This window comes from Lontra canadensis, unplaced genomic scaffold (genome assembly GCF_010015895.1).
Source record: "Lontra canadensis isolate GAN:19392208 unplaced genomic scaffold, GSC_riverotter_1.0 scaffold15, whole genome shotgun sequence".
NCBI lineage: Eukaryota > Metazoa > Chordata > Mammalia > Carnivora > Mustelidae > Lontra > Lontra canadensis.
Window position 1 is genome coordinate 19,515,385 of NW_022631009.1, and position 25,511 is coordinate 19,540,895.

At 40.6% G+C, this 25,511-nt stretch overlaps 1 protein-coding gene and 1 long non-coding RNA gene across 2 annotated transcripts in view; one reads left to right on the forward strand and one right to left on the reverse strand.

Annotated features, from left to right (window-relative positions):
- The window catches only part of ANKRD46 (ankyrin repeat domain 46), a 33,383-nt gene extending 25,851 nt beyond the window's left edge, over positions 1-7,532 (forward strand). The window contains exons 4-5 of the mRNA XM_032858581.1: positions 1,081-1,239; positions 5,528-7,532. Of these exons, the coding sequence (XP_032714472.1) occupies positions 1,081-1,239; positions 5,528-5,744 (376 nt within the window). The 3' untranslated portion in view covers positions 5,745-7,532. The remainder of the gene's footprint in view (positions 1-1,080; positions 1,240-5,527) is intronic.
- A 1,054-nt stretch (positions 7,533-8,586) lies between these two features.
- LOC116868347 lies at positions 8,587-9,230 on the reverse strand. The gene is made up of 2 exons (XR_004382798.1): positions 8,809-9,230; positions 8,587-8,694 (listed from the first exon to the last, which is right to left on the reverse strand). It is a non-coding gene; the product is annotated as an uncharacterized LOC116868347 (long non-coding RNA).
- Between the last annotated feature and the right edge of the window lie 16,281 nt (positions 9,231-25,511).

Below are 25,511 nucleotides of genomic sequence, written 5' to 3' on the forward strand. Positions count from 1 at the left end.
TTCAACAAGGCATGGAGGACAAGGTAATCTTGTTAGGGGAGTGAGAAAACGAGAGGCCGACTTCTAGATTTATGCTGAAGCAGTACAAGTTTTTCTGTGAAAACAGTGGTGAGGTTCTGCTACCAATTATTGCGTATTGACAGATAAGAGAAAAAAGAAGGAAAAAACTAACATTTGTTAAAGACGTGTTATGGACCAGGCGCTGTGTTTACTTACATTAGCTCATTTAATCCTTGGAATGAATAGCTCTTGAGGTTGGTGTTATCTTCATTTTATGAATGCAGTATTTGTGACAAGAAGGGTGTAAACAAAGACAGAGGTCACACAGCTGGAATTTGAACTTAGTTCTGCCTGATTCCAAATTGTTCATCTTCTATCGTGTAATATTCCATGCTGGCTTCATAATCTCTCTGGGACTCAGAGTCCTTTTTATACTGAACAGTTTGAAGAAATAGTGTTTGTTTTAATGATACCTTGTCTCAGAGTGGAAAAGATGTGAGACCATCTTTAAAACTGAGCTTGACCTTTAAACTACACTTATATGTTGCATTGATTTATTGGTGCTCTGCTGTCCCTAAATCTGAAAAAGACAGCAAATGTGATGGAAAAATGTGGTGCGAATTGGCTTTGGGATTCACTATTACTTGGCTCTTTTCTCTTACTAGGGTGCAATAGCTAGGTGAGCCAGAGCAGCTTATTTTGTTGCTTTGGGCTTTTATTTGCTTTTAATCCTTAGACTTCTTTTTTAAAAAAATATGCTCTATTGCCATAAAATATAAATGTCAGGTAAGAATGAATCTAGAATCTAGAACTTTGCAGTTATTTTCTAAGAAAATGCCCTCTCTTTCTTTGATTTATTCTCATTTATTTATTCTTTTGCCTATATATTCTTCTTCCTTTTTCCCTATAAGGAAAAAAATAGCTTAACTCAAAATTCAAATTCCAGTTCAGTCATTGGTTCTGCTCTAGGCTTTGAGTTAATTTGGCCCATTCTTTGTCATTGAGAGCTGAACAAGGGGGTAATAATGATATAATTCAACTGTAATGATGACCTCTTTATATTTGTGAACTTTTTTTTAGTAATCATCAAGGTGCTACACCCTTGGTTCTGGCAAAGCGCAGAGGAGTGAATAAAGATGTCATTCGATTGCTGGAATCTTTGGAAGAACAAGAGGTAAAAGGATTTAACAGAGGAACTCACTCAAAATTGGAGACGATGCAGACAGCTGAGAGTGAAAGGTACTTAACAATGTAATTTTTTAAGGGACAAGTCACTTTAAGTCTTTGGATGTTTTATGATAACTTTGTGAGCTTTCTATTTATTTGCTTTCAAGTACAGAGCTTTGATACTTTCTTTGAACTTTATGTAGGTCCGTATGGCTCCAGATTACAATTGAGAAGCTATTAACAGAAAGTACTACGTGCCCACATGCACGTAATGTTCTGTTAGTCCCTGTGCAAGGAAGCCTTGCAGTATTGTCAGCACAAGGGAGAAGAGGTGGTTAAGAGCTGAATATGAGGGAAAGAAACAGGAGTTTGAAAACTTTAAGTGCAGGTCACAAACAGAATGGAATTGCGGAAAGCGGGAGAAGGTAAGTAAGGCTAGAAACTTGGACAACATTAGAAAAGACTGAAAAGGCCATTTCAAAGGCAAAGTGGAGCGCTGAGGAAAAGTAAAACAGGAGGAGAGAAATGAAAATTTAACACCCAATTCAGGAATGTAAAAGTGAAAGTAACTTTCCCATGATTTGGAACAAATGAAATTTGGTCTTCTGTAAGTAACTGAAGCTAAGATGTAGTGACTGACAGGCCTTCAGTATCTCATCATTTCTCATCTAGAAGCAGTTTACAACACGATTCAGGGAGCTCTGAAAAGGTGACAAATCATCTTTTCTCCTGGCCCCACTAGCTCAACAGGTAAAGTCCATAGTTCAGACTGAATTGTACTAGCATGGAGTCTGGTTGATTGCCACAGAGTTTCAGGCTTCCAGATAATTACAAGGTAGGACAGGTGATGAACCTGCTATTGTCTCCTCCCAAAATTTTCAGTGGAATATATTTCAAGGGCTCTCATTAGCTGTTGACCCAGTAGTTTGACTGATCAGGACTTGGAAATAGGATCATACTCCACTTAGACTGTTGGGATCATTGTTTCTGTGAGTTCTAATTGAAATTGTCTATTTTCTTTATAGTTGACCCTTAATTTGATTCCTTTGTACCAGTGATTGCTTTCCTTTCCTCATGTGCTGGCTGGTGTACTCTTTAGGAACCATGAATTCTACTCTCACCCTTAAGACTATTTGTTTGGATACTTCCAAGAACTTATTACTGTCCAAAGAAATTAAGAGTTTTACTTCTAGAACAGTGCATGCTGTTCATGAGTTATCACTGAAAACTGACATGTAGATAAAATAAGAAGTCCAAGATATATTGTAAGCTCTTTTGCTCCTACCTGTGTACTCTGAATTGGCAGAATGCCATAATCAATATGACAACATTGAGTTTTCTATCATTTGTTGAAGATTGTGTTATTCCAAAATATCTTGAAATTTATTTTCATAAATGCTTTAAGCTTCTTTACCATGAAAAAAGTCCAAGAATGTGTTTTTGCTTGATATGTTCTGGGGACCTTGCTTGCTGTATTTTGTTAATAGCCAGTTTCTTGGCATCTCCTTATCAGAAATATACTTCTAACTTTATTTTGCCTAGGTAGTGATTACTTACTAAGTAGTAGAAATAATTAGTTGTTTGAGCTGCTCCATATGAAATATTTACTCCTGCTTCTGTCACATACCTGTCATTTCCTTTAGCATAAGGATTTGTATTATTTATAGCATTGTGTAAAGCCAGTTCTTAAAAAATTGAATTACTAATACTTGTACTGTCTGGTTGCCCTACCTTACTCCTGCCCTTCAGTATCAAGGCAGACATGTGGTAGTTGAAGTTTAAATTAAAAAACTTAAGGACAGCATCATTGGTCATTAGGGAAATGCATAGCAAAGCCATAATGGGTTACCACTTCATACCAGTAGGATGGCTACAGTCAAAAAGGTGGAACAACAACAAGTATTGGTAAGGATGTTGAGAAACTGGAACTCTTGTACATTGCTGGTGGGAATGTAGAGTAGCAAAGCTGCTTTGGACAACAGTCTGGCAGTTGTCAAAAAGCTAGACAGAGTTACCATATGACCCAACAGTTCCACTTTACGTATATACCCAAGAAAATTGAAAACCTGGGCTTGTACAAGAACTTGTGCACAAATGTTTATAGCAGTATTATTTATAATAGCCCAAAGGTGGAAACCACCCAAAAGTCCATCAACTGATAAATGGATAAACAAAATGTCATCTGTGCATCTAGTGGAATATTACACCATAAAAAGGAATGAACTACTGGTATGTGCTACAATGTCAGTGAGCTTTAAAAGCATCCTCCATAAAAGAAGCTGGTCAAAAAAGCCATATATTATACAATTCTTTTTATATGAAATGTTTGGAATTGGCAAAAAGAAAGTAGGCTAGTGGTTGCCAGGAGCTGATGGAAGTAGCAATGGGAAATGACTGCTAAAGGGTACGGAGTTGATTATAGAGGTGATTAAAATGTTCTGACATCAGTGGAGGTGGTTGTATAACTTTGTCAATATACTAAAAAAACCCGCCTTATTGTACAAGGTGAATTTTATATGTGAACTATACCAATAGAAAAAGTTAGGGAATAAAGCAACTAGCACATGGCATTGTGGCAAAGCTGTGTGATGATTAGCAGAACATAAAGCAAGTTTTGAATGTACTCAGTATTTTCCATCATTCTTAGGATTCTCTGAGACATAGCATAACTTAAGGGTCTATAAATCAAGATGATGAAAAATATTTTCCCACTCCCCCATATATCCTAAATTTAATAGTTATTTTTAAATTTGTGAGTATAGGATGGCAAAGACACCGTAGATGACACACGTACAAAAAAACTACTGCACCATGAGCATTCAGTAGAAAACATTTCACTGGATAAGGTCACTATGGAAAATTCTGATTGGCAGAGCTTGTTGAGCTCCTAGAGATTGCTCAGCGGAATTCTCGTTTTATATCTAATATCTTTCAACATGAGATCACATCAGCTTGGACATTCACTATATTTCATACAAGTCTGAATTAACCTCTCTTGAACTTCTTTATCTAATCATGGTATCATGTGTTTAAACCTTCTCAAAGTTCCAATCTTATTTTTGAACTTGCTTCAGTTTTCTTAAATTTTTGTATTCATGTAGACTCCCACTGAAAATGTCTTTTCTTATTTAGAGAATAAACATCTTTTAATATAGAAGAAAGAAAAGCTTGGATATCAAGCAGAGTGGCCAATTAGGAAGTCAGCTTCCTATGATTAGAGAAGACCTCTAATACTAGTAAATGCTGAAGAATGTCTGGTTAAGTATCAAGAAGTAAAGTAAAATTATAGGTTAAATAAAAATGCCAGTTTGTAAGATACTGTTTTATTTTGTTTCCATTGTTCTGTGCCCAGACGGTTGGAAGAATATGAAGAGAAAGGTTTTAGGAAGGGTGGTAAATGACCTTTTATAAGCAACAGAGAATTGATACATAGGATTATGGTGATTGTGGCTTTAATCTAAATGATACCCTGTTATTGGACCTGCATTTTGTGACATAATTGTGGGTGCTAATCGCTCTGAGCTTTAAATTCTTCACAGTGTGGCCATCCACATATCAAAGTCAGATACCTGTTTTCTACTTTCAGGGGTCATATTTCTCATTGATAGAGTTCTGAAAACCAGAATTATTCTTATGGCTTTTGTGCTACCTTATTACCTATTGTGCTACTAGATTCAGCCTTTATGCAGAAACAAAATAAACTTATTTTGTATTATTGTACAAGAGAGAACTACAACCAGTGGGTGGAAGCTATTAAGAAGAATTCCTAATGACTAGGCTTGTTTAGATGTTCAACAGACTGAGCTAAGTGTCCATTTTTAGAGGATTACAGTTAAAAGAAGTAATTCCTTCATTGTTCAGATAATTAAACTAAAAGTTAATGAAAATTCCCTTTTGACTTTAAGATTCACGCACTGTATAAAAGTGAATCTAAAAATCATTTTTAGATTTACCCATCTTTGCTTATTTTCATTAATATGAATTCTTAAAATATGAATCTTTGTTTTGAATTCTTCTAAAGTTAAAGTAACTTAGATACTAAGAGTTTAAAACAACTCATTTGACCTACAGTCAAGACTTCTGCTTGGGACCTTTTCATTAGAAAAGGATTTTTGACTCTAACTCTACCAAACCAAGAAACATAATCATTGCGGCTTAATTGGCAGTTGAGTGTAGATTGTCCTGATACATGCAGATACATACATCAGTACATGAATGTATGAGAGCACGTATATGTCAGTTTTCTTCTTGCAGGTGTTGTCTTGGCTTTTCTAAGCAACACGGTTGCTGTTGTATCTTTCTGAAACGGGTGGAATGTGTTGTTCATGCCCCTTTCCTTTGTCTTTGCTCCTTTTCACAGTGCCATGGAAAGCCATTCTCTCCTCAATCCCAACCTGCAGCAAGGGGAAGGAGTCCTGTCCAGCTTCCGAACCACATGGCAGGAATTTGTCGAGGACCTGGGCTTCTGGAGGGTGTTGCTCTTGATCTTTGTCATTGCTTTGCTGTCTCTTGGCATTGCATACTATGTGAGCGGGGTGCTCCCCTTTGTGGAGAACCAGCCTGAACTGGTGCATTAAAGGAGCCCATGGGGGTGGGGCCCGTGTCTCTTTCCTGGCTTCCGCTGTTTGTCCTGAGTTTCTCAAACGTTTTCTCTTTGCGCAAGGCAGTGAGGGCTGTACATTTTTTCTTTGTGCATTTTTATGTATTGTAATCCTTTTCGAACACCGTGGTCATTTGAACTAACCACATACCGTAGTCAAGTATACTTCATCCTAAAGCTACCTCTGACTCAGCCCAACTTGTTAGAATGCCTTCACATAGCCTTGTTTCATAAAAACGTGGAGGTGACTGAAGAATGAAAGATAAAGGAAGAGACAAAGGAGTCCTTGCTATGGAAAACTTACCCTAACATGGACCAACTAAAGTGAAGTGTTCAAAAGGAGAAAGATTTTCTTATGTGATTACTTTTTTGTTAGTTGATTGATTTGGGTTTTGTTTATTTTTGCAGGAGCCCCTTTTCTTCTTTTTCTTCTTCTTTCCTGGGAATAGGGGAAAGAATGAAACATTAAGCTTAAAACTTGAAGTGCTTTTTTTTTCACATCCTGTATAGCAAATCAGTATTGTGGGAATCTGTTTGGTTTATTTTCATATTTTTAAGTCTAGTTACAAACCGAACAGAACTCTAGAAAATTAGCTGTGTTTTCTTCAAAAATGATTGATTTGATCTTATATTTATTTGTTTATAGGATAATTTTGGTTCTCTTTTTTGTAAACTGCTTTGCTTGTTGTTAATATCTGTGAAAAAACTTAAGTTCATTTAGTTCACTTTCACGTTTCCCCCTAGTGTTTTTATCAAAGATTTCCTGTTCATCAAAAATATAGTCAGGAAACACTTTTTCTACTCAGTAGTTAGCAGGGAAAGATAATTTGAACATCTGTCACTGTAATTCTGTAGTGCAATTATTGTGCAAAATTCAGCTTTACAGGCTAGCTGTGCTGTCACAACTGTATGTGCAATCCTGTTTAGAGGCCCTGTTAGAATTGTCTTAACAGTCTCATCCGTGTCAGTAATTCTCTGATGTAAGAACGGATGGAGCATTTCTGAGGTAACCGTGTTGAGCACTACTGTACTGGGTGCCATTAACTCCTTATGGACGGCAATATTATGTAAATTAAAATCTGGTCCTCAAACGATCTTACAGCTTTCAGCAGTATGTTTGAAGGCCTCTTTTGTTAATGACTCTGTTGTATATAAATCATATTCTTCAGTTTTTAAAAAGTATATGAAGTTGACAATTATTCACTGAGTGTAGTCAGAAGATTGTAGTGAAAGAACTAATGGTTTTATTTTTTAGAACAAAGGAATCTAAGCTACTGCTAATTGAATTGTTGTTAGAGGTAGAAATTATAGTTTAGAGTAGGATTGGCATTTCTGTGATTCTCGTTGCTTCTTGATATTTTCTCTTGTATTTATATATGTAGGATTGAGGTGTTTGCTTTCATGTGGCTTTATCCTCTCTTAAAGAGCTGTTCAAAAATTCCTGATTTTACTGACTGCTTCAGGATCAGCTCACAAAGTCTTGTTTTTAGGGTAGAAACAAAATAAATAAAATACAGTAAAATAAAAGCCGACTTTAGAGTGGAGAACACTAGAACTCAGAATCAGAGTATATTCAGAATGAAAGCTTTGGAATTTGCTTTATGTTTGTAAATCTAAATAGATAAGCAGGATTGGTTAACATATATGTAAAGATACTGCATTTTAAAAAGATTTTAAGTGCTGATTTCTTTGTATTTTAATCTCTGCATTCAGCATTCAGTAATACTACCAATAAACGCATTTATAGTCTCTTAATCACAATCCATTTTCTTAGTGTGTCATTGTTTTCTTTTAATTTAGGACTCTTTGTAATGGGTTACAATTGCCTGTTTAAAAAAATGTTTTTTTTTCAAACCTGATATAACAGGTATATTGAATTTCACATATGTTTGCCTTGTAAGTGCTCTGAAACTAATTTGAGTGAAATCCACAAGGATGTGGGCTCAAGAGCGACAGTAGCTACCATGATCAAGCACCTTTCTTATTTTTACTTAACATGCCACATCTTGTGCTGCCGGTCAGTCCCCCGACCCAAGCTACATTTTCCCATTTTGCAAAGTGAGAAAACTGACACAGGGAGGGTTGTGACTTATCCAAAGTCAGACAGATAGAACATAGTGGAACAGAGATTCCAAGCTGAGGCTGTATCCCCAATTATAAGTTTCTTTTTTCCTTCTGCCCCACTGTCATACACCTAACAGTGGAGTCATCTAGAACCTTGCCTGTTGCCATCACAGTAATACATTACTAAATTTTCCACCCACATTCCTAAAAACTTTCCTCCTCCTCTAATGTGCCATTTACCATATCTTCTTAGTATTACCAACCTTTAAAATTAAAGGCCTAACTCTGGCATGTTCAGAAGACCTTCCCTAGTTAACCTTGACAGCCTACTTCTCTGCCTCTTATCAGAACATTGTTTTATAAACATTGTTTTTTCATTTGTCTCTTATTAGAAGCTTCATGAGAGCAGGGGCTTAATCCCTATTACTACCCTATTTGTCCACAGTGCCTCTATGTTGTGTAGGACTCTTTGTACACACATACTGACAGCATTGCTTTTTCACCTGTAGCTGTATTTTTTCTTTTCAGATTAAATAGCTTTTTACCTTTCACATGTTCTAACAGGCTGCATGTGTGAACGGTGTTGTTCATTCTTTCACAGTATGCCTGTCACTTGATAGAAGAATTGCACAGTCATAAACGCTATGGCTCCTTTACTAAGAGCATGCAGGCTCATTTACCATAGGTAAAAAAATATATATATATACACACATATATAATTGGTGTATTCTTGCTCTAGAAGTCCAGGAACAATACTTACCTGTTAATGTTGTTTTGGTATGGCTTTTTTTTTTTTTTTTCCCCAACCAGGTCTTATTCTTTGTCTTGTGAAGTTGTTCATGTATGTATCAAAGTACTTTTAGCTGCAGGAAACCAAAATCCAAATTAAAAGTGGTTTAAACCATAGGAAGTTACTGATTAATACAACTGGAAGTGTAGAGGTAGAGTAGACCCCAAGGGTGATAATCCAAATTTACCTCAGTTCTCCTGTGCTTCTGGCTCAGCCCTCCTGCTTGTTCACTTCATCCTCCAGCTGGTTCTGAGATGAGCTTAGAATTTTCAGGCCTCATATCCATTTGTAATCATGAAGAGAAAAAGAAAGAGACTGTCTTTCCTGTGGTTTTCTCCTAGGAAACTTCCTGCCAGGCGCCCAGCAAACTTACTCTGTGTTTCATTGGCTGACATTACATCATGTTTCCTCTTCTCAAACCAACCACAGCCAGGCACTGGACAGTGAAGGCTGGATTTATGAGCCAGTTATTGGTGAGGGTGGCAGTGATAGAACCCATATGATTGGCTTGGAGCAATGGTTTTAGAAATGATTGGAGGTGTTGCTGGCAACTAGTGGGCAGAGGCCAGCTGTGTTTTATGTCCCATAGCACATGGGAAGGTTTAACACAATAAAGAATTGTTCCATAGGTCATGATTCTTGAATGTTCTGTTGAATATTCAGAAAAAAAAAAAAAGTTTAGTTGTCTGAGCCTTAAATCCAACTCCATTTTTAGTTTTTTTTTAGCCTCTCTAAAACAACTGATTTTTGCATATTCTCTTTATGACATATAAAGTTGACATTGCTTACAGTAAACATGTTTGAGTCCTTTTCTTTGTGCTTAGTATTACATTACAGTATTTAAATTTTAACCTAAGTCGTATTTGAAAAAATTATATAATATTATCAACCATGTGTTAGATGTGTAAGACATGTACTGAATTTTAACATCCTAAAATTTTTTTTACCTAATACATTTTATTAATTGTGTTATGTTAGTTATCATACAGTACATAACTAGTTTTAATGTACATTGAATTTTCCAAGAATACAACAATGAAATCAGTGAGGGAAGATTCTACTTTATTTTGTTAAAACTTGGCCAAGAACTGTACCTGTCTCAAAAAATCTTGTTACCAGTGCTACTGGTGATAATTGAGTCACCATCACAGGTTTATGTATAGTATTGATGACTTTATTGCTTCTTGTGTGGCCGTGCCTAAGCATTTATATATTGAAATACACGTTTTATTATCAATTACTTGACCTTTATTTTGCCTTTATATTGCGTGACTTATATGAAATCATTTTATTGATTTTAGCAGTTGTTACTTTTATCTGGGACTCATATCCATACTATACCTTCTCTCATTTAGTCATCTTGATGTACCTTTTCCAAATAGTTTATCTTAGAGGGTACACCAGGAAATAGCATTTTTCGAAGTTAATAGAACACTGTGGGGGAAAAAAGAGACCAGCACCTGGTTAAACTACCCTTTAAAATTGTTCAGGTCCAGGGTACCTGGGGTGGCTTAGTCGGTTAAACATCTGCCTTCGGCTCAGGTCATGATCCTGGGGTCCTGGGGTCCTGAGCAGGGAGACTGCTTCTCCCTCTCTCTCTGCCCCTTCCCCTGCTTATACTATCTCGCTCTCTGTCTCTTGAATAAATAAATAAAATCTTTAAAAGAAATAAAAATAAAATTGTTCAAGTCCAAACACTTCTAACTCTGCTAATCGAAGTAGGATCCTGGGATCAAAGCCCATTCCTTTGTGCTTTCAAGTAGCTTCAAAGCAGTTTTTTAGGGATGATCTTGGCCTTGCTGTGGATACCTCTTTGGCTTCCCTCACAGCATAGATAGGTGGGCATTCTGTTCAGTCACCTTGGACTTTGCACATCAAAAATGGACAGGTCCATAGCCCAAGGAGTAGGAACTGTGTTTACCTGGCAGTGGAGGTGGCCACACTCCAGTTAGATGTCAAGGAATACGATCTGGAGAACTTATTGCCAAATACTCATCAAAAACTTGCAATGGTATTTAGAGAATATTCCTTGGAAGATGTTTATAGATCAGTACTGTTTAAACTTTCTGAAATTTCTATATCCGTGCTGTCCAGTGTGGTGACCACTTGTTACTTGTGGTTATTTAAATTAAATTAGAAATTCAATTCTTGGGAGGCCTGGGTGGCTCAGTTGGTTAAGCAGCTGCCTTCGGCTCAGGTCATGATCCCAGCATCCTGGGATCGAGTCCCACATCAGGCTCCTTGCTCGTCAGGGAGCCTGCTTCTCCCTCTGCCTCTGCCTGCCATTCTGTCTGCCTGTGCTCGCTCGCTCTCTCTCTCTGACAAATAAATAAATAAAATCTTTAAAAAAAATAAAGAAAGAAAGAAAGAAAGAAATTCTTCATTAGTACAGTTATCTGAGCCTAAAACCCAACTCCATTTTACATTTGAAAGCAAAACTAGTCACATTTCTAGTGTTCAATAGCTAGAAGAGGCTAGTCTATTGAATAGCACAGATTTTTTGCAGAAGTTCTTTTGGACAGCACTGTCCTAAAATCTATAGGGTCAAGTTAGATCAGTGTACTCAATTATATTGTGGCAGTGCCCACCCTAATTACTTTTACTAAGCTCTTCATTAAAAGTGGTAACACAATACAATGCTTATTAACTAGCTTAATCTTTGCAAATTGCTGTTGTTCTCTCCACCTCACAGTTAAAGAAACTAAGGACCTGTGGCAGGTCAGAATAACCTATCCAAGGTCACCCAGCAGAGCTGGGATTTGAACTTGGACCGTGTAGGACTGGAGTTTCTCCTAACCATCATGCTGTGATGCCTCCCACTGTGTGGCTGTGATGCTATCATTTTGAAGTAAGAATTGTCTTGAGACTAGCCCTGTGTACCCACCCACTTGCATCTATTTAAGGAAAGTTACTGAGGATGCTATTGGGACAATTCTTTGTGAAGACCCCCAAAGAGGAGCTTTTGCTTCTTCAACAGTAAGCAACTGCATTTCCACTGAGCTTTTGCTTTCATCTTTTTTTCTCTATGAATTACGTAATTGATCAGGTAGACTTCCTCATTCACACAGGATGCTGGAAAACTTAATGCCAAATTTGGGTTCCACTAGAAGTAGGGGTGCCTGGGTAGTTCAGTGGGTTAAAGCCTCTGCCTTCAGCTCAGGTCATGATCCCAGGGCTCTCTGCTCAGCGGGGAGCCTGCTTCCCTTCCTCTCTCTCTGCCTGCCTCTCTGACTACTTGTGATCTCTGTCAAATAAATAAGTAAATCTTAAAAAAAAAAAAAAAGATACTAGTTTTAATGTAGACTGTTAATGGTGATTTATTAGAACCTCATTCTTGGCTTATTTTGTATGCTCATCTTTAATTTTATTTTCCTGTTCTAAATATTCACTTTTTATTTATGCAATTCTGTATTACTTAGGCCCCTTTAATTTGTTTTTAGATCATGATAGCAGACGATAGTTAATTAAGATCGTTATTTTTATTAGTATGAATTGATAGGACTACAGCAAAACTGTCAGTTTCTGGAAACTAACAGCAGAAAATGCACTGACTTTTGCAATGGGAAACAACAGTTTGTTACCTCCTATTCAAAATACAATTATGGTTTCTGGTGTAGCTGCAGTTGTCAGTTTACCTTATTCATACGTCTCTCTGTTCCACAAAAGGATTTAAGTTCTGCTGAATAAGCAGGTATTATTCTAAGCTATGGAAATCGAATGTCTTGGTTCTCTTCTAGCATTCGGATGAATCATGTGAGTGGAGCCTAAAAAAATGAACATTATAACAAGTTACTATAATCACAAAATTTTAAAGATGAAGGGACATTAGGAGTCATCTAGGGAAGGGAAAAAGACCGAGAGGAATGGAATGACTGGTCGGTTGCACACGTAAGAAAGGGGTAGAACGGTTGTGTGAATCCAGATCTAGTGTATTACTGTTACCACACTTGCCCTTATCCACATCTCCAGGCTCCGCACAGGCTATCAGAAATGTTATTTAAAAATACAAGTATCTAGTGTTGGTTACATAAATATAAACTTTCTTGCCATGGTGTTTTGTGTACTTCAATAGTTAACCAAAATACTGATCTAATCAGTAAGTTGATCATGTCATAAGCCAAGAATGTATTTTTCTGTAACCCCATTCTATTTGTTTATGGGGGAATCACCATAAACCTATCATCTTCTCTTGATAAACACTTTGAGAAATCTTTCACTTCCCCCCCGCAAAAAAAAAGAAAAATTGACATCAGATAATGCACATTATCTGTAAAGCACCTTACACCATGGAAATGCTGTGGGGAAGCCAAGCAGAAGGCCCCAGAGTTTCCATCAGAGGCACAGTGTTGCCTATTTTTCACTGGTCAGCCACAGTACTTTTTCTTATTAGAACAACTAACTATTTCTTCAATCCCATTGTCTGTTGTATACTTTTAATTCAAGGTAGGAGGTTGATGGCAGAAGGACTGTGAATGTGAGCCCCGAGTTCTAAAATGCCCTCCTCGATGATGCTTCACACGGCCATTCAACACTTAGTTCTCTCATGATTCAGACATGTTTTACGGGTGTCAAGTGAGCTCTTCAGTACATGTTCCCATGTGTCCTTTCCCATATCTCTGGTAGGAGTTTTTTAAAAAGTAGTGAGAAATGAGTGAAGATAAGAGAATAACCCACAGTCAGAAGAAAACTTTCATTGTATCTGCTTTTTAGGGGTGCTCAGTAGATTCTTCTTGCCCCCTTTTTCTTCCTAAAGGTTTTCTTTTTAATCTGGGTTATTTTTTCATGTCCAAATTAGTCTAAGGATCAATGTAATATTAAGCTCTGACTTAGGGTAATTCCAACTTGAGATGTACAGTATGTTAAACTACTCTTAGGAAGAAAAAATATTAGATGGATTAATTTTTTATTTGTAGGAGGCATCACAACTTAATGTGTGCATATATTATGATCAAACCTAGTTCAGCAAATTCCAGGTGTTTATCTTTCTCTTTTTTACAGTATTCTTTATGTGCTTTTAAAATTGTATGGTGTGCAGCATTAGCTCTACAGAATACTTGTGTATTTTTGTATGTGTCCATAAGCCAGAAAACCTTTCTGGAGGCTAAAGAATATTTGTCAGCCTACTTCTCTTGCAGCTTCCTGGTGTAAATGGCAAGTAATTTCGACTTTAGAATGGTGGCATTGCAGGGTTAGTTATTTCTTCCTATAATTGGGCTAGGAGAAGGTTATTCTCTGTCACAATAAAAATTAATATTCCCTTTCTTTGGGGATTGATTTCTAAATTTGAAGACTCTGGGTCAGAGTTGGCTGGGTTTTTTCACTGAAATTTCAGCCCCTAAGAAACAAAAATAGGTTTTGGAATAGTTTCTAGGTCACTGGCACAGAAAGCCGGCAAAAAGCGCTAGCTTGCTTTGGATGGTCCTCGTTAGTACAATTCCATCAGTACGGCCTGTTCTTTTAGCCTGTGACTCAAGTTCAGGAGGAAATAAAATGTAAGGATCCCCAAATTTGTACTCTGTAGTAAACGTTTAGTCTTGGATTCTCCTGTATTTTAGTAGAACCCCTGACTTAAGGGGTAGAGACATATTTAATCAGATGTCAGTTCTATATTTTACCCTATTGAACTGTTCACATTCATCTGTTATTTTACTCTGTGTTCCAGTTCGGAATCAGACAGTGGAGGCTGGGCTTATATTGAAAAGCATGCAGTCTTGGGAGGTGAGAGATCTCAGCTATTCTTAGTGTGGACTGACCTTGATCAAATAACATAAGCTTTCTAAGCCTCTGTCTTCATCTGTAAAACAGTTAATACCTACCTCACAGACTTAACAGTGAAGAAAAATACTTACTTGAGAGCTGTGTGCCTGCAGGTATGTGTACCTAGCCCTTTAAGTGTTGATAGTGTTATTATTCCCATAAAGAAAACAAGGCTTTAAAAATTTAGTATGTTTCCTGAGGTCATGGAGTAGACCAAACCAAGAATCTGTCTAATTCTGGCGATTTTGTGCATAGCCGTTAGAGCACGGTGCTTCTCCCATTAAGTGAGTCACCATGTCTGAAAGTACTTGGTACCCAGTATAGGGACTCAATATTTAAGTTCTCCTTTTCTCTTGGCAGAATAAGTAATGTGGTTTATTGACTGAACTCTCGCTTTTTATGTGCAAGTGATCTACACTTTATCACACAATTTCTGACTCACTGAGGATGGTTTAATAACTCCTTTATTAATTAAAATTCCTGTTCATGATTTTTTTTATACCTGCAGCCTTGTAAGAGCTCATAGAACCTCATAGAACCTCTTAGGCATCATCTCATTAGCTCTGGCTGCCCCTTCTCGATGAAGAAACTTCTTATCTACAAATAGCCCAGAGATCTTCCCAGGCACAGGGAAAAGGAAAATGTACAGACTATGGACTGCTGGACTGTCCAATCTCAAATTTACATTGAGAAGGGAAGTGTTCCTTTTAAACCAACTGTTGAGTTGTAAAATGCCAAATGCACTCCATGTAAGACTGAGGAGGAGGATTTCCATTGAGTTCCATGAAAAAAGATCTAGATGTGGGTAGCCACGTTGACTATATTCTTTCAAAAGGGGTTCTTCTAATGGAGCTACTTTTGAACATAACAGTAAATGAGAATTACGGAAGCTTATATTTTCTTTCTAGTTGAGCTCTTCTTTCTATTTGAGAAACATGATATTTTTTCTCTCATGATTTTTGTATCGTGATTATGTTGGCCATGTCAGATCCCCAGAGATGTGGTGATGTCATCTTGCCTAATTATAAAAATGTTTCAGTGGCTGAGTTTAGAAACCCACTATACTTCTTATGATCTTCAAAAATTATGTGTTGGTCACATGAACTGGGAATGCACTAGATCTTCAATTAAACCTGAAGCCATACTGGAATTCCCATTCTGGAAAGTGGCAGTCCCAGGCCCCGCCCAGAAGTTCTGCCCTATCTTATTTCCCCTTTGACAAATGTGACATCTTTCCAAGGCCTGCCCTGCCCTAGCCTTGAGCTGCAGTTGGAAGTGAGAAAGACTTGAAAAGCAAGGAGTTCTTGTTCTTTTGGTCCTGACTCAAAGAATGCTAAAAATAGAAGGGGCTGGAGCTCCCATGTGCAAAATTACGATTCTCTTTGCATAGATTAAACATCTGATCCTCCTCAGAATACACCTTCTATTTAACCATCAGTCTTATTCTTAGTAGAAAGAGATCATTTTGATTCCAGAGTTAAGTGGCTAAGCCCCTTTTCTCCTGCTGATTGAGATTCTTTGTTGTCATTAATAGAGCCCTGTTAATCACACTGGGGCCTAACTTTAGTTTCCTGGCTTACAGCTGCTCAAATAGCATTTCCAGCTGTGGAATAATTATAGGTGGTCAACTTATTTCACACGTCAGCCTTTTAAAATATGAATATGTGTATGATGTTTCTTGATAATTTAATTTGGATAAGATAAATTGTAACAGACTGTTGCTTCTGGGGCTTCTGAGTTGCAAGAATGGATATGAAGGGATGAGGTAAGATGCCCCACCTTCAGCATTCCAAAGGAAATGCGAACACACAACTTGTTCTCTCTACCTCACTATTTGCCAGGTTTATATAAAAACAAAATAAACAAGGCACATCTTTCCACAGGCATCCTGTGTTTGTGATTGGGAGACAGAATGGCTTAGTGGGTAAGCACGTGGGCCTTCAAGTCAGACCTGGCTTTGGATCCCAAGCTTACCGCTATAGTGGAGTGGTCTTGGTCAGGTTGCCTACTTTTGTCCCCTAGCTTCAGCTTCACAATCTGTTAGATGAAAATAGTAACACTAACCAGAGGCTCAAATGAGATAAAGTACGGAAAATGCTGCACGCAGGGTCTGGTAACTGTCAGTTATTAGTGTATTTATGCGATTAGTTCCGTTTAGGCCAACCACTACCTAGAACTGAGCCAGCCCGCAATGCTACACTTCAGGAAGCATTTAAAAGGACAACTTCTACTCATATCAGGGAGTAAATGAAACAAGATGGGATTGGGAGGGAGACAAACCATAAGTGACTCTGAATCTCACAAAACAAACTGAGGGTTGAATGGGGGGAGAGGGGGTGGGGTTATGGACACTGGGGAGGGTCTGTGCTATGGTGAGTGCTGTGAAGTGTGTAAACCTGGCGATTCACAGACCTGTATCCCTGGGGATAAAAATACATGTTTATAACAAATAAAATTTAAAAAAAAATAAAATAAAAGGACAACTTCTGTTCTCTTATAATTGGTCAGGCCCTCAGGCACTGGCTGATTGGATTCCCGGATGACTGGATGGTTTCCTCTCTGAGCTTTCTTTAAATAACACCTTAATTATTAGCTCAAGAGGGGGTTGACCACAGTCTCTGCCAATCTCCCAAAACCTTCCCTGCAGGAAGCCCAGGACATTTGAGGAGCTACAGAGCACTTCCCATCCAATGTTGAGAGATCTAGGGCAAGAACTGGAGAAGTAGGGCCTGTCCTTGCCAGGTCCAGACATTCATCCCCTTGTTTGGTCCCAGTTCTACTCCGTAGAGTAGCAGAACTGATATTTTTTTCACCCTCCCCACTTCTACAGAGAAGGAAACTGAGGCCTGGAAGCTTTGCAAGACAAGACAGAAGCTGAGTCTAGACTATCTAACCTCCAGGTGCTCTCTGTACTTGGCTCTTACCACCTGATCATTGGAAGCCAAGAAAGGAGGGACACAGACATCAGTATCCCCGTGCCTGTATCCCCAGCATGACTGTGTTAATGGAGCTGCATCTCCATAGAGAAGAAGCAGAGAGACCTCACCGCCAGGCCCCTCCTGTCTAGTCCTGTCCTGCGATCCACCTGGCATACCTGTGGCCTTCCCAGTTCCTCCAGCTGAGCCCAGAGGACCATCCCCTCTGCTGGGGCAGGATGCAACCTCCACAAAGCAGATCACATCCTTTTGATCTTGAACAAAAAGCTGCGACCGTGTCTGAAATGACAACTCCCCAGCGGGTGATGTCATGCTGTTTTGTCTCCATAGACTGTGGGGATCTGATTTCAGTTGTGAAGAAAAATGGTCTGGGGAAGAAAGTTACTTCATTCGGAAAATTCCGAGAAGCCATAAATACAGTTTGCAGCTGATGAAAGCACATTCACAGGCAGACAATAGCTTTGGAATGGAAGAAGAGCCCTCTTGAGAGGCCAGGCCTTTCACCCCCACCCACGGCCAGCAGTGGCCCTGCTTCTCCCAGGCTTCTGGCAAGATGGAGAGCAATCCCTCTGCTCAGGAGACTCTCTGTATCCCAGTGGCAAGTTGGCTAGGGACAGATTTTCCCTGGTTCTCATCCTAAATTGCCTCTTGCCCAGTTCATCCTGGAGTGTTTGGCACAGTTCTGTCCACCTTCCTATCCGAAATGGTTGACCTGCATTTCTGAGTTCTGAAAGCAAATTAAAAATAACATTTTGTTTTGTTTTCATTTCTTATTCACTTTCTAGCCTTGGAATCTCTCTTGAATCTTTTTCACTTTGCATATTCTTTTCTCTTTTTCATACAGTTGGCACGGTAGGAAAGAGGGAGAAAACAGAGGATGAAATTCTGTTTTGCTTTTCATAAGAAATTTAAGAGTATAATTCCTAGTCCAGATCCTCAGGCCTGAGTTAGGAAGGAATAACCATTGCCAGGAAAGACCAGAGGCAGAGAGCTTAGAACTGGGGGTAAGTTTTCAAGAGATGTTGCATCCCCCTGACTAGCTCCCCCCCACACACAATAATATAAAAACAATATGGCAAGATTACAGAATTTGGGGAGATCAGAGAAAGTTTTCCTAATCTATCCCTTCCTTCCATCATTGTATCTTCCTGGTGCCAGGTCCCTAGTTTACTGAGTCCCTCATTCTGTCTTCCCTATTCCCACAACCCCCAGCTTTGGGGCACCCTTCTCTTGGGGCCTGGCCTCCAAGAAGTCCATGGTCTTCCCAGACCACGGGAGCTGTTTTTTCCTGAAACTCACCCACAGCCTCTGATTTCCATCCCCAAATTGGTTTCTAGAGATGATGAGCCCCTTGCACTTAATCCTGAGAAGGGGAATCCCTTCCCTTTGGCCCTCAGCCTGGGTGCCTCCCGCACAGGTCTGCCCCAAGTACCTGCAGCCCTACCAGCTGCCCTTCTGCAAAGTCTGAGCTGGGCCGCCGTGGTGCAGACACTGCCCCAGGCATGGCAGGCCCCGCCTGGTTCCTGCCTCCACCTGGTGAGCCTCAGTGACCTGCCAGACTATAGGTTCAGGCTCTTGGAAGGAGAGTCCAGTTCCTAGAGTAGGTGCAAGTACAGTGTCAGAGGAACCTTGGGAGGAGACCACATGTGTCCTTTGGGGGGTTCTCAGTCCCTCAGGCACAGCATCACCAGATAACAGAAGAATAAAAACAAAGCCAAAGCTTCTGAAAAAGTCCCCATTAACCCAATTAGTCAAATCCTGAAGGGGCTTTTGTCTTAATGGAATTTGACTATATCTCAATATTACTTGAATTTTTTTTTAAAAATCAATTCACATTTAGGAAATGTGGATTTTAAGCTCCTGGGATTTGATTTCTAGACATGAATAGTTATGCCTCGTAGATCAGTGTTGCCCCATAGAAGTACAATGCCAGCCAACTGAGTAATTTTAAATCATCTAGCAGCCACATTTTAAAAAAGCAGTAAGAAACAGATGAACTTAATAGTATATTTTATTTAACCCAGTATGTCCAAAATAGCAACATGGAGTCAATATTAAGAACTATTAATGAGATATTATATATTCTTTTTAGTGCTAAGTCTTTGAAACTTTACTCTTTCAACATACCTCATTTTGGACCGGTCACTTTTCAAGCACTCAGTAGCCACATGGGGCTAGCGGCTACTGTGCTGGGCAGTGCTGTTACAGGCAATTGTCATCTCTCCTGGAAAGGTTCCCTGTGAGAGATGATCCTGGCAAGTAGGCAGTGGCTCTGAGGACACAGCTCTGAGAACACAGCCACTAGAGGCTGGCATCTGTCAGAGAGCATAGAGTACAACCAAAAGCAGTGGAGGAGTCCATTAGAAAGCAAGTGCTATGGGGACAAAGGAAAAATAGAGCAAGATAAGGAAATAAGTGCTGGGGTGGGTCAGGTTGTAGTATTAAAGAGAGTAGGCCTCCAAGAAGGTGAGATTTGAGCAAGTCTGTATGCAAGAGCTGAAAAGGAAGTTGGCCCATGGAGCATCTTCACAGGACAGCTAGAACAAAGGCCCTCGGGTGAGCAGGCATACACCTGGCATGTTTGAGAAATAGCAGACACCATTGTGTCTGGTGAAGAATGAGCAAGGGAAAGAGTATTAGGAGATGAAATCACAGAGGTAAGGTGGTGAGGGGCTAGATCATATCAGGCCTGACAGGCCATTGCAAGGACTTTGGCTTTTATTCTGAGCAAGAATCACTATAGAATTTTGAATGACATGATCTGACTTAAATTTGAACAAGATCACTCTGGTTGCCATATTGAGAATAGAGTGTAGGAGGGCAAGAGTGGAAGTGGAAGGACCAGTTAGGAGTTTATTCCAAGACGATGGCAGTTGGGCCAAGGTAGTAGTAGTGAACATGACAAAGAATACATGCCTTATGGATATATTTTCAAGGTAGAGCCAGTGGAGTGTGAGAAAAAGAATAGTCCAGGATGCCACCTAGGATTTTGGTTTGCATAAAAATCTGTCAGGGCATCTATGGGGATAGAAAAGGCTACAGAGGTACAGGCTTATGGGAAAAGTTCAGGAGTTCAGTTTCAAATGTGTTTAGTATGAGATGTCTGTTAAACATCCAAATAGAAATGTCAAGTAGGCAGTTGGAATTACGAAGCTAGAATTTGAGAGGCAGGTCTGGGCTTGAGATACAAATTTGAGAATTTTCAGCATATGCATAGAATTTAAAGCCCTGAGATTCAATGAAATCAAATCATATGAGTACGTGCAGGAAGAGCAGCCTAAGGCACTCCCAATAGTAGATGGTTGGAAGATCAGGAGAACCAGTGAGGGATACAGAGAAAGAGTAATCCGAGATGGAAGGAAAACCAAGAGACTGTCATGTCCTGGAAACCAAAGGAAAAGAGTGTCAAGGAAGAAACGGTGAGCTGGATGGGATGTCCTGACCGGTCAGGTCAGGTAAGAGAAATGAGGACTGATGGTCAAATCTAGCAGCCTGGAGGTCGCTGCAGTCCTGATGGAGCAGTTCCATGCATGATGGAACAAAACGGGTGTGGACTAGGGGAGAGTCTGTGGGGCAGAACTGCAGACAACTCAGCCTTGCAGAACAGCTGGTAGGGTGAGTGGGAGCAAGAGAAAGTGTTTTTTAAAAAATCAACTTTATCGAGGCATAATTTAAATTTACGTCTGAAGTATACAGTTCGGTGAGTTTTGACAAATGTAGACACCCATGTAACCACCACAACCATCAAAGATATATAACACTTCCACCACCCCAGAAATTCCCTCATGCCCCTTTATAGTCAATCTCTCCCACCCCCACCTCCCAATCCCCAGCCCCAGGCAACCACTGTTTTGCTTTTTGTTGCTGAGTTTTGTTTCACCTTTTCTAGAATTTCATATAACTCGAATCATAGAGGATGTACTTCTGTGCCTGGCTTCTTTTGCTCAGCATGTATCAGTAGTTCCTTCCTTTATATCATTGAGTAGTATCCTGTTGGACAGATAGACCACAATTTGTCTACCCATTCTGTTGTTGTTGGACATTTAAATTGTTTCTAGGTTGGGGCTGTTATGATTAAAGATGCCAAGAACATTTGTATACAAGTCTTTGTGAGGACATAAATTTCACTTGGGTAGGTATATATCTAGGGTAGGTATATATCTAGGAGTAGAACTGCTGGGTCATATAATAATGTATGTTTAATTTTTTTTTAATTTTATTTATTTATTTGACAGATAGAGATCACAAGTAGGTAGAGAGGCAGGCAGAGAGAGGAGGAAGCAGGCTCCCTGCTGAGCAGAGAGCCCGATGCGGGGCTCGATCCCAGAACCCTGAGATCACGACCTGAGCTGAAGGCAGAGGCTTAACCCACTGAGCCACCCAGGTGCCCTGTGTGTTTAATTTTATAAGAAACTACAAAAATGTTTTCTAAAATGACTATATAATTTTACATTCTTACCAGCAATGTATGAGTTCCAGTTGCTTCACGAATTTACCAACACTTAGTATTGTCAGTCTTCAAATTGTAGATGAAGATTTTTGTGGAGGGGGAATAGACTTTTGATTTTAGAATAGCTTTGTGTTCATAGACAAGTTGCAAAGACAGAACAGAGAGTTCTGGTAACCCTTTGCCCAGCTCTACCCAATGTTACCTTCTTATAAAGCCATAGTATATTTGTCAAAACTGTCATTGGCACAATTCAAGTAGCCCCACCATGGTCTCTACCCACATCTCACCAGTTTTCACACTAATGACCTTTCTCTGGATCAGGAGACTTACTCTACTTTCTGGAAGCCACTCACTGAGTCTAGCTGACCCTCAGGGAGAGGGGATTCAAGTTCCAGCTCCTGGAGTGAGTAGTATCTACATGTATTACTTAGAATTCTTCTCTAGGGAAGATTTCCCCTTCCCCTTTATTTCTTGGTTGAATCATTTATTACAGAGAAAACTTTCTTTTTAAAAGATGAGAAAATAACAGCACATTTGTATGTTGGTAGAAATGATCCAATAAAGAGCAAAATATTGTGGGAGTTTCTTTAGTTTTTTCAGCAAATGTTGAAAATTTTTTCACTGTTAAGAGTTTCTATTGGGTCTTTTCTCATTTCATTTTAAACATCACTTTTGCCCGTAATTGTTTCCATAGGCCTCACTGGAAGTCAGAGGAGCTGTGGAGGTCAGGGCAGAGTTTTCATAGATGGCCCAGGCATTAGGTCTGTTCATCCAGCAGAACTCCTTGGTGCTTGTGAAAGGATGGCCCCTCTCCCCAGCCTTCACCCTTTCTAATGTCTCCCTCCTCAGCCCACAGTAGCCCAGGCAAGACAGAGAACTCCAGAACTGGGAAAGAGCCTGTGTTTCTCTTGGGTAGGAAGGAGCCAGACATCTGTCACGGAGAGCTGTGGCAGCTGGAGCCCTCTCAAGGGAACTCTGGGGACTGATGGAGTCTGAGGGGGAGAATTCTAGGGGAAGGAAAAAGCAGATGGAGCTGCTTGGCTCCAACTCAGAATCCAGAACAGTGGGCTCTATTTCTTCCATCCCCTCATTGGAAGGACAGAGCTCTGAGGACAATAGCCAAGGCTCTGAGCCCCGGTTCCGGGGGTGGGGGGGTGTTCCAAGAAGAACCCAGGGCAAGATGGGGGGAGGATGAGATATGAATGACCTTGGAGGTTCAGGTTAGAAACTCAGTGCTGGAAGAGATACCTGAGGAGAGAGGCCCAACAGGCCTTGGAAGGGACAGGGGCCACTTCCAGCCAGCATACCAACCCCACTTCCCCACCCCCACCCCCCAATCCCTACACATAGAGACTTATCTGACCTCCAACTGGGGAACCCCAGACCCACACGCTTAAGCCTGCAGGGTGTGGAGGTGGTGGAGAGAGTGGTTGTGACAAGAGGTGACGTATTTTGGGCTGCAGAAATGATCTCCAGGCTTGTATTTTGCAGAGGCCAGTGGTATGGTGTCTACACAGATACAGATATTTGTAGGTGAATCAATCCATACCCTGCCGTGACAGCAGAAGCACCGCCACCATAAAAGAAGGTGGTAAATTCCCTCTCATTCAGAGAATGCCTCTCTCTTCTCAACCAGCTGCCCACGGGTTTCTCATCAAGATAGTAATTCATTGTACAGGGAAGGGAACTTACCCTGGGGAAATTCCCGCTTCCTCCCGAGAACAGTGTGCACAGTGTTAACCTCGGTGGGTAAGAATCCCCCTGCCCCCCAAAGGCTGCTTTTCTCTTTGGAAGCCTGCAGCCACTCTAGGTCTTATCCAGACCTTCTGTGCAAGTCTGAAAAATGCCCAGGGCAGACCTGGGGGTGAGCTCAAAAGCACCATAACCTGATTGATGGGAACAGATAAGATAACATTCTTCCTGCCCAGCATCTCCTTCTGACTGCAGCCCTTAGGTTTTCCTTTGGGGTGGTAACTCTTCTCTCCTGTCCATGTGCTTCCACAGGCCCAGGCTGCCGGGATGGACACGGGCTGAGCCAGTCAGAGCCTTGGGCAGGTACTGCTAGCCTGGAGTCCAGGGCAGAGCCTGCCCGAGGACGGAGTTGAAGCCGAGGGAGCACTTGGCTCCAGCTGGTCTTCTCAGTTACAGATCAAGCAAATTTCTTTCCTCCCTTCCTCCGTCCCTCCCTCTCCGTCTCCTGCCAACCCCCGCCCCCACTACCTTCCCTTTATTTTGTCTCGGTCCAGCTTGTGGTGTTTATCTCTTGCACTAGAATTGTTCCAATAAATACCTTAATGCCATAGCCACCTCACGTGCCTGCCTGCGCCCTCTCCCCTATGCCCCAACACTGTCTGAGAAAGCCTCAAACTCTGGTTTTTCCCAGGTGCCACAGGGCTACTGCAGGAACCATCCCACGGGTCCAGCCCACAGCCCCTTTTGTACCCTACAGCATAAAGTGAGAATGTATTTTTTTTAAATTGAATACAGGTGTCTTTCTAGTATACAAGAACTTATTGTTTTAATTAGAGAAAAGGGGGAAATTATTCATAATGCAGCTGCCATGAGGATTTTAGCTTATTTCCTTGCGAAAATGTCCCTAGTACACATGGACATAGTTGTAGCCCAAAAGCACACACAAAATGCACCTGCCTGCAGCAGCCTGGCGTTGGCACTAGTGTTTCTCTCTTTCTGTGGTTTTTCACTGTCTCTGTTCTCAACAGCTCCCCTTCTCAAAGGTCCAGCCTTGAGACTGGAGAATCAGGAGCTCCCCTAGTATAAGGTGAACCCACTAGTTCAGGTGAGGACTATTCCTAACTCTTTCCAGGAATCTGTCTAGCCTCAGCTGGAGTTGGACACTGATGCCAGGGTCGGACCCCTGGGCAGTCTGCTTCAGGGGCTCTCTGGGGTGGGTTCTAAGAATGTGTATTTCTGAGTAGTTGCCAGATGATCCTAACGTTGCAGGTCTCAGTATGCAGGGTTTACCTGGAAGCTAAAACGCATTTGCTATTCAGGTGACCTGTAGGCCCATTCCAGTTTGAGACGTCCAGATAGAGACATGCCCTAAGTTTCAACTTAATAGTCACTTACTAAACACTAACTCATGCCTCTGTGGTTTTTCAGAAGCCTACCTTTTTCTTGGGGGCAAAGTTTCCAAGTGGGGTAGGACCTTACAACTTCACACCTAAAGCCCCTCGGAACCCCCAATTTCACATAACCTAAAAAGGGAGGGTTATGGGACGCCTGGGTGGCTCAGTGGGTTAGAGCCTCCGCCTTCGGCTCAGGTCATGATCTCAGGGTCCTGGGATCGACCCACATTGGGCTCTCTGCTCCCCGGGGAGCCTGATTTCTCCTCTCTCTCTCTGCCTGCCTCTCTGCCTACTTGTGATCTCTGTCTCTCAAATAAATAAATAAAATCTTTTAAAAAAAGGCGGGGGGGAGGGTTATGTGAGGGTTTCTTTCACTGTTCTTTTATAACCCTCTCCTGTTGGTTGGAGACAAAGAGGCAGGCTATGGGGGTTTGGAACCTCAAGTCAGTTTCATATTTATTGAGTGTTGGGGACTGTGTCAGGGGATATAAAAATAAATGAAACATGGTCCTTGTCCTCTAGGAGCTGATGGAGAGGTAAACACTAAATAAATAAATGTTCATAAGCTGAGAAGAGCAGGGCGGATGAAGGCAGTGTTCCCTGGGAGCACAGAGAAAGGGCACTCAGCTGGCCGTATGGGATGGGGAAGCTGAGCCGAGCA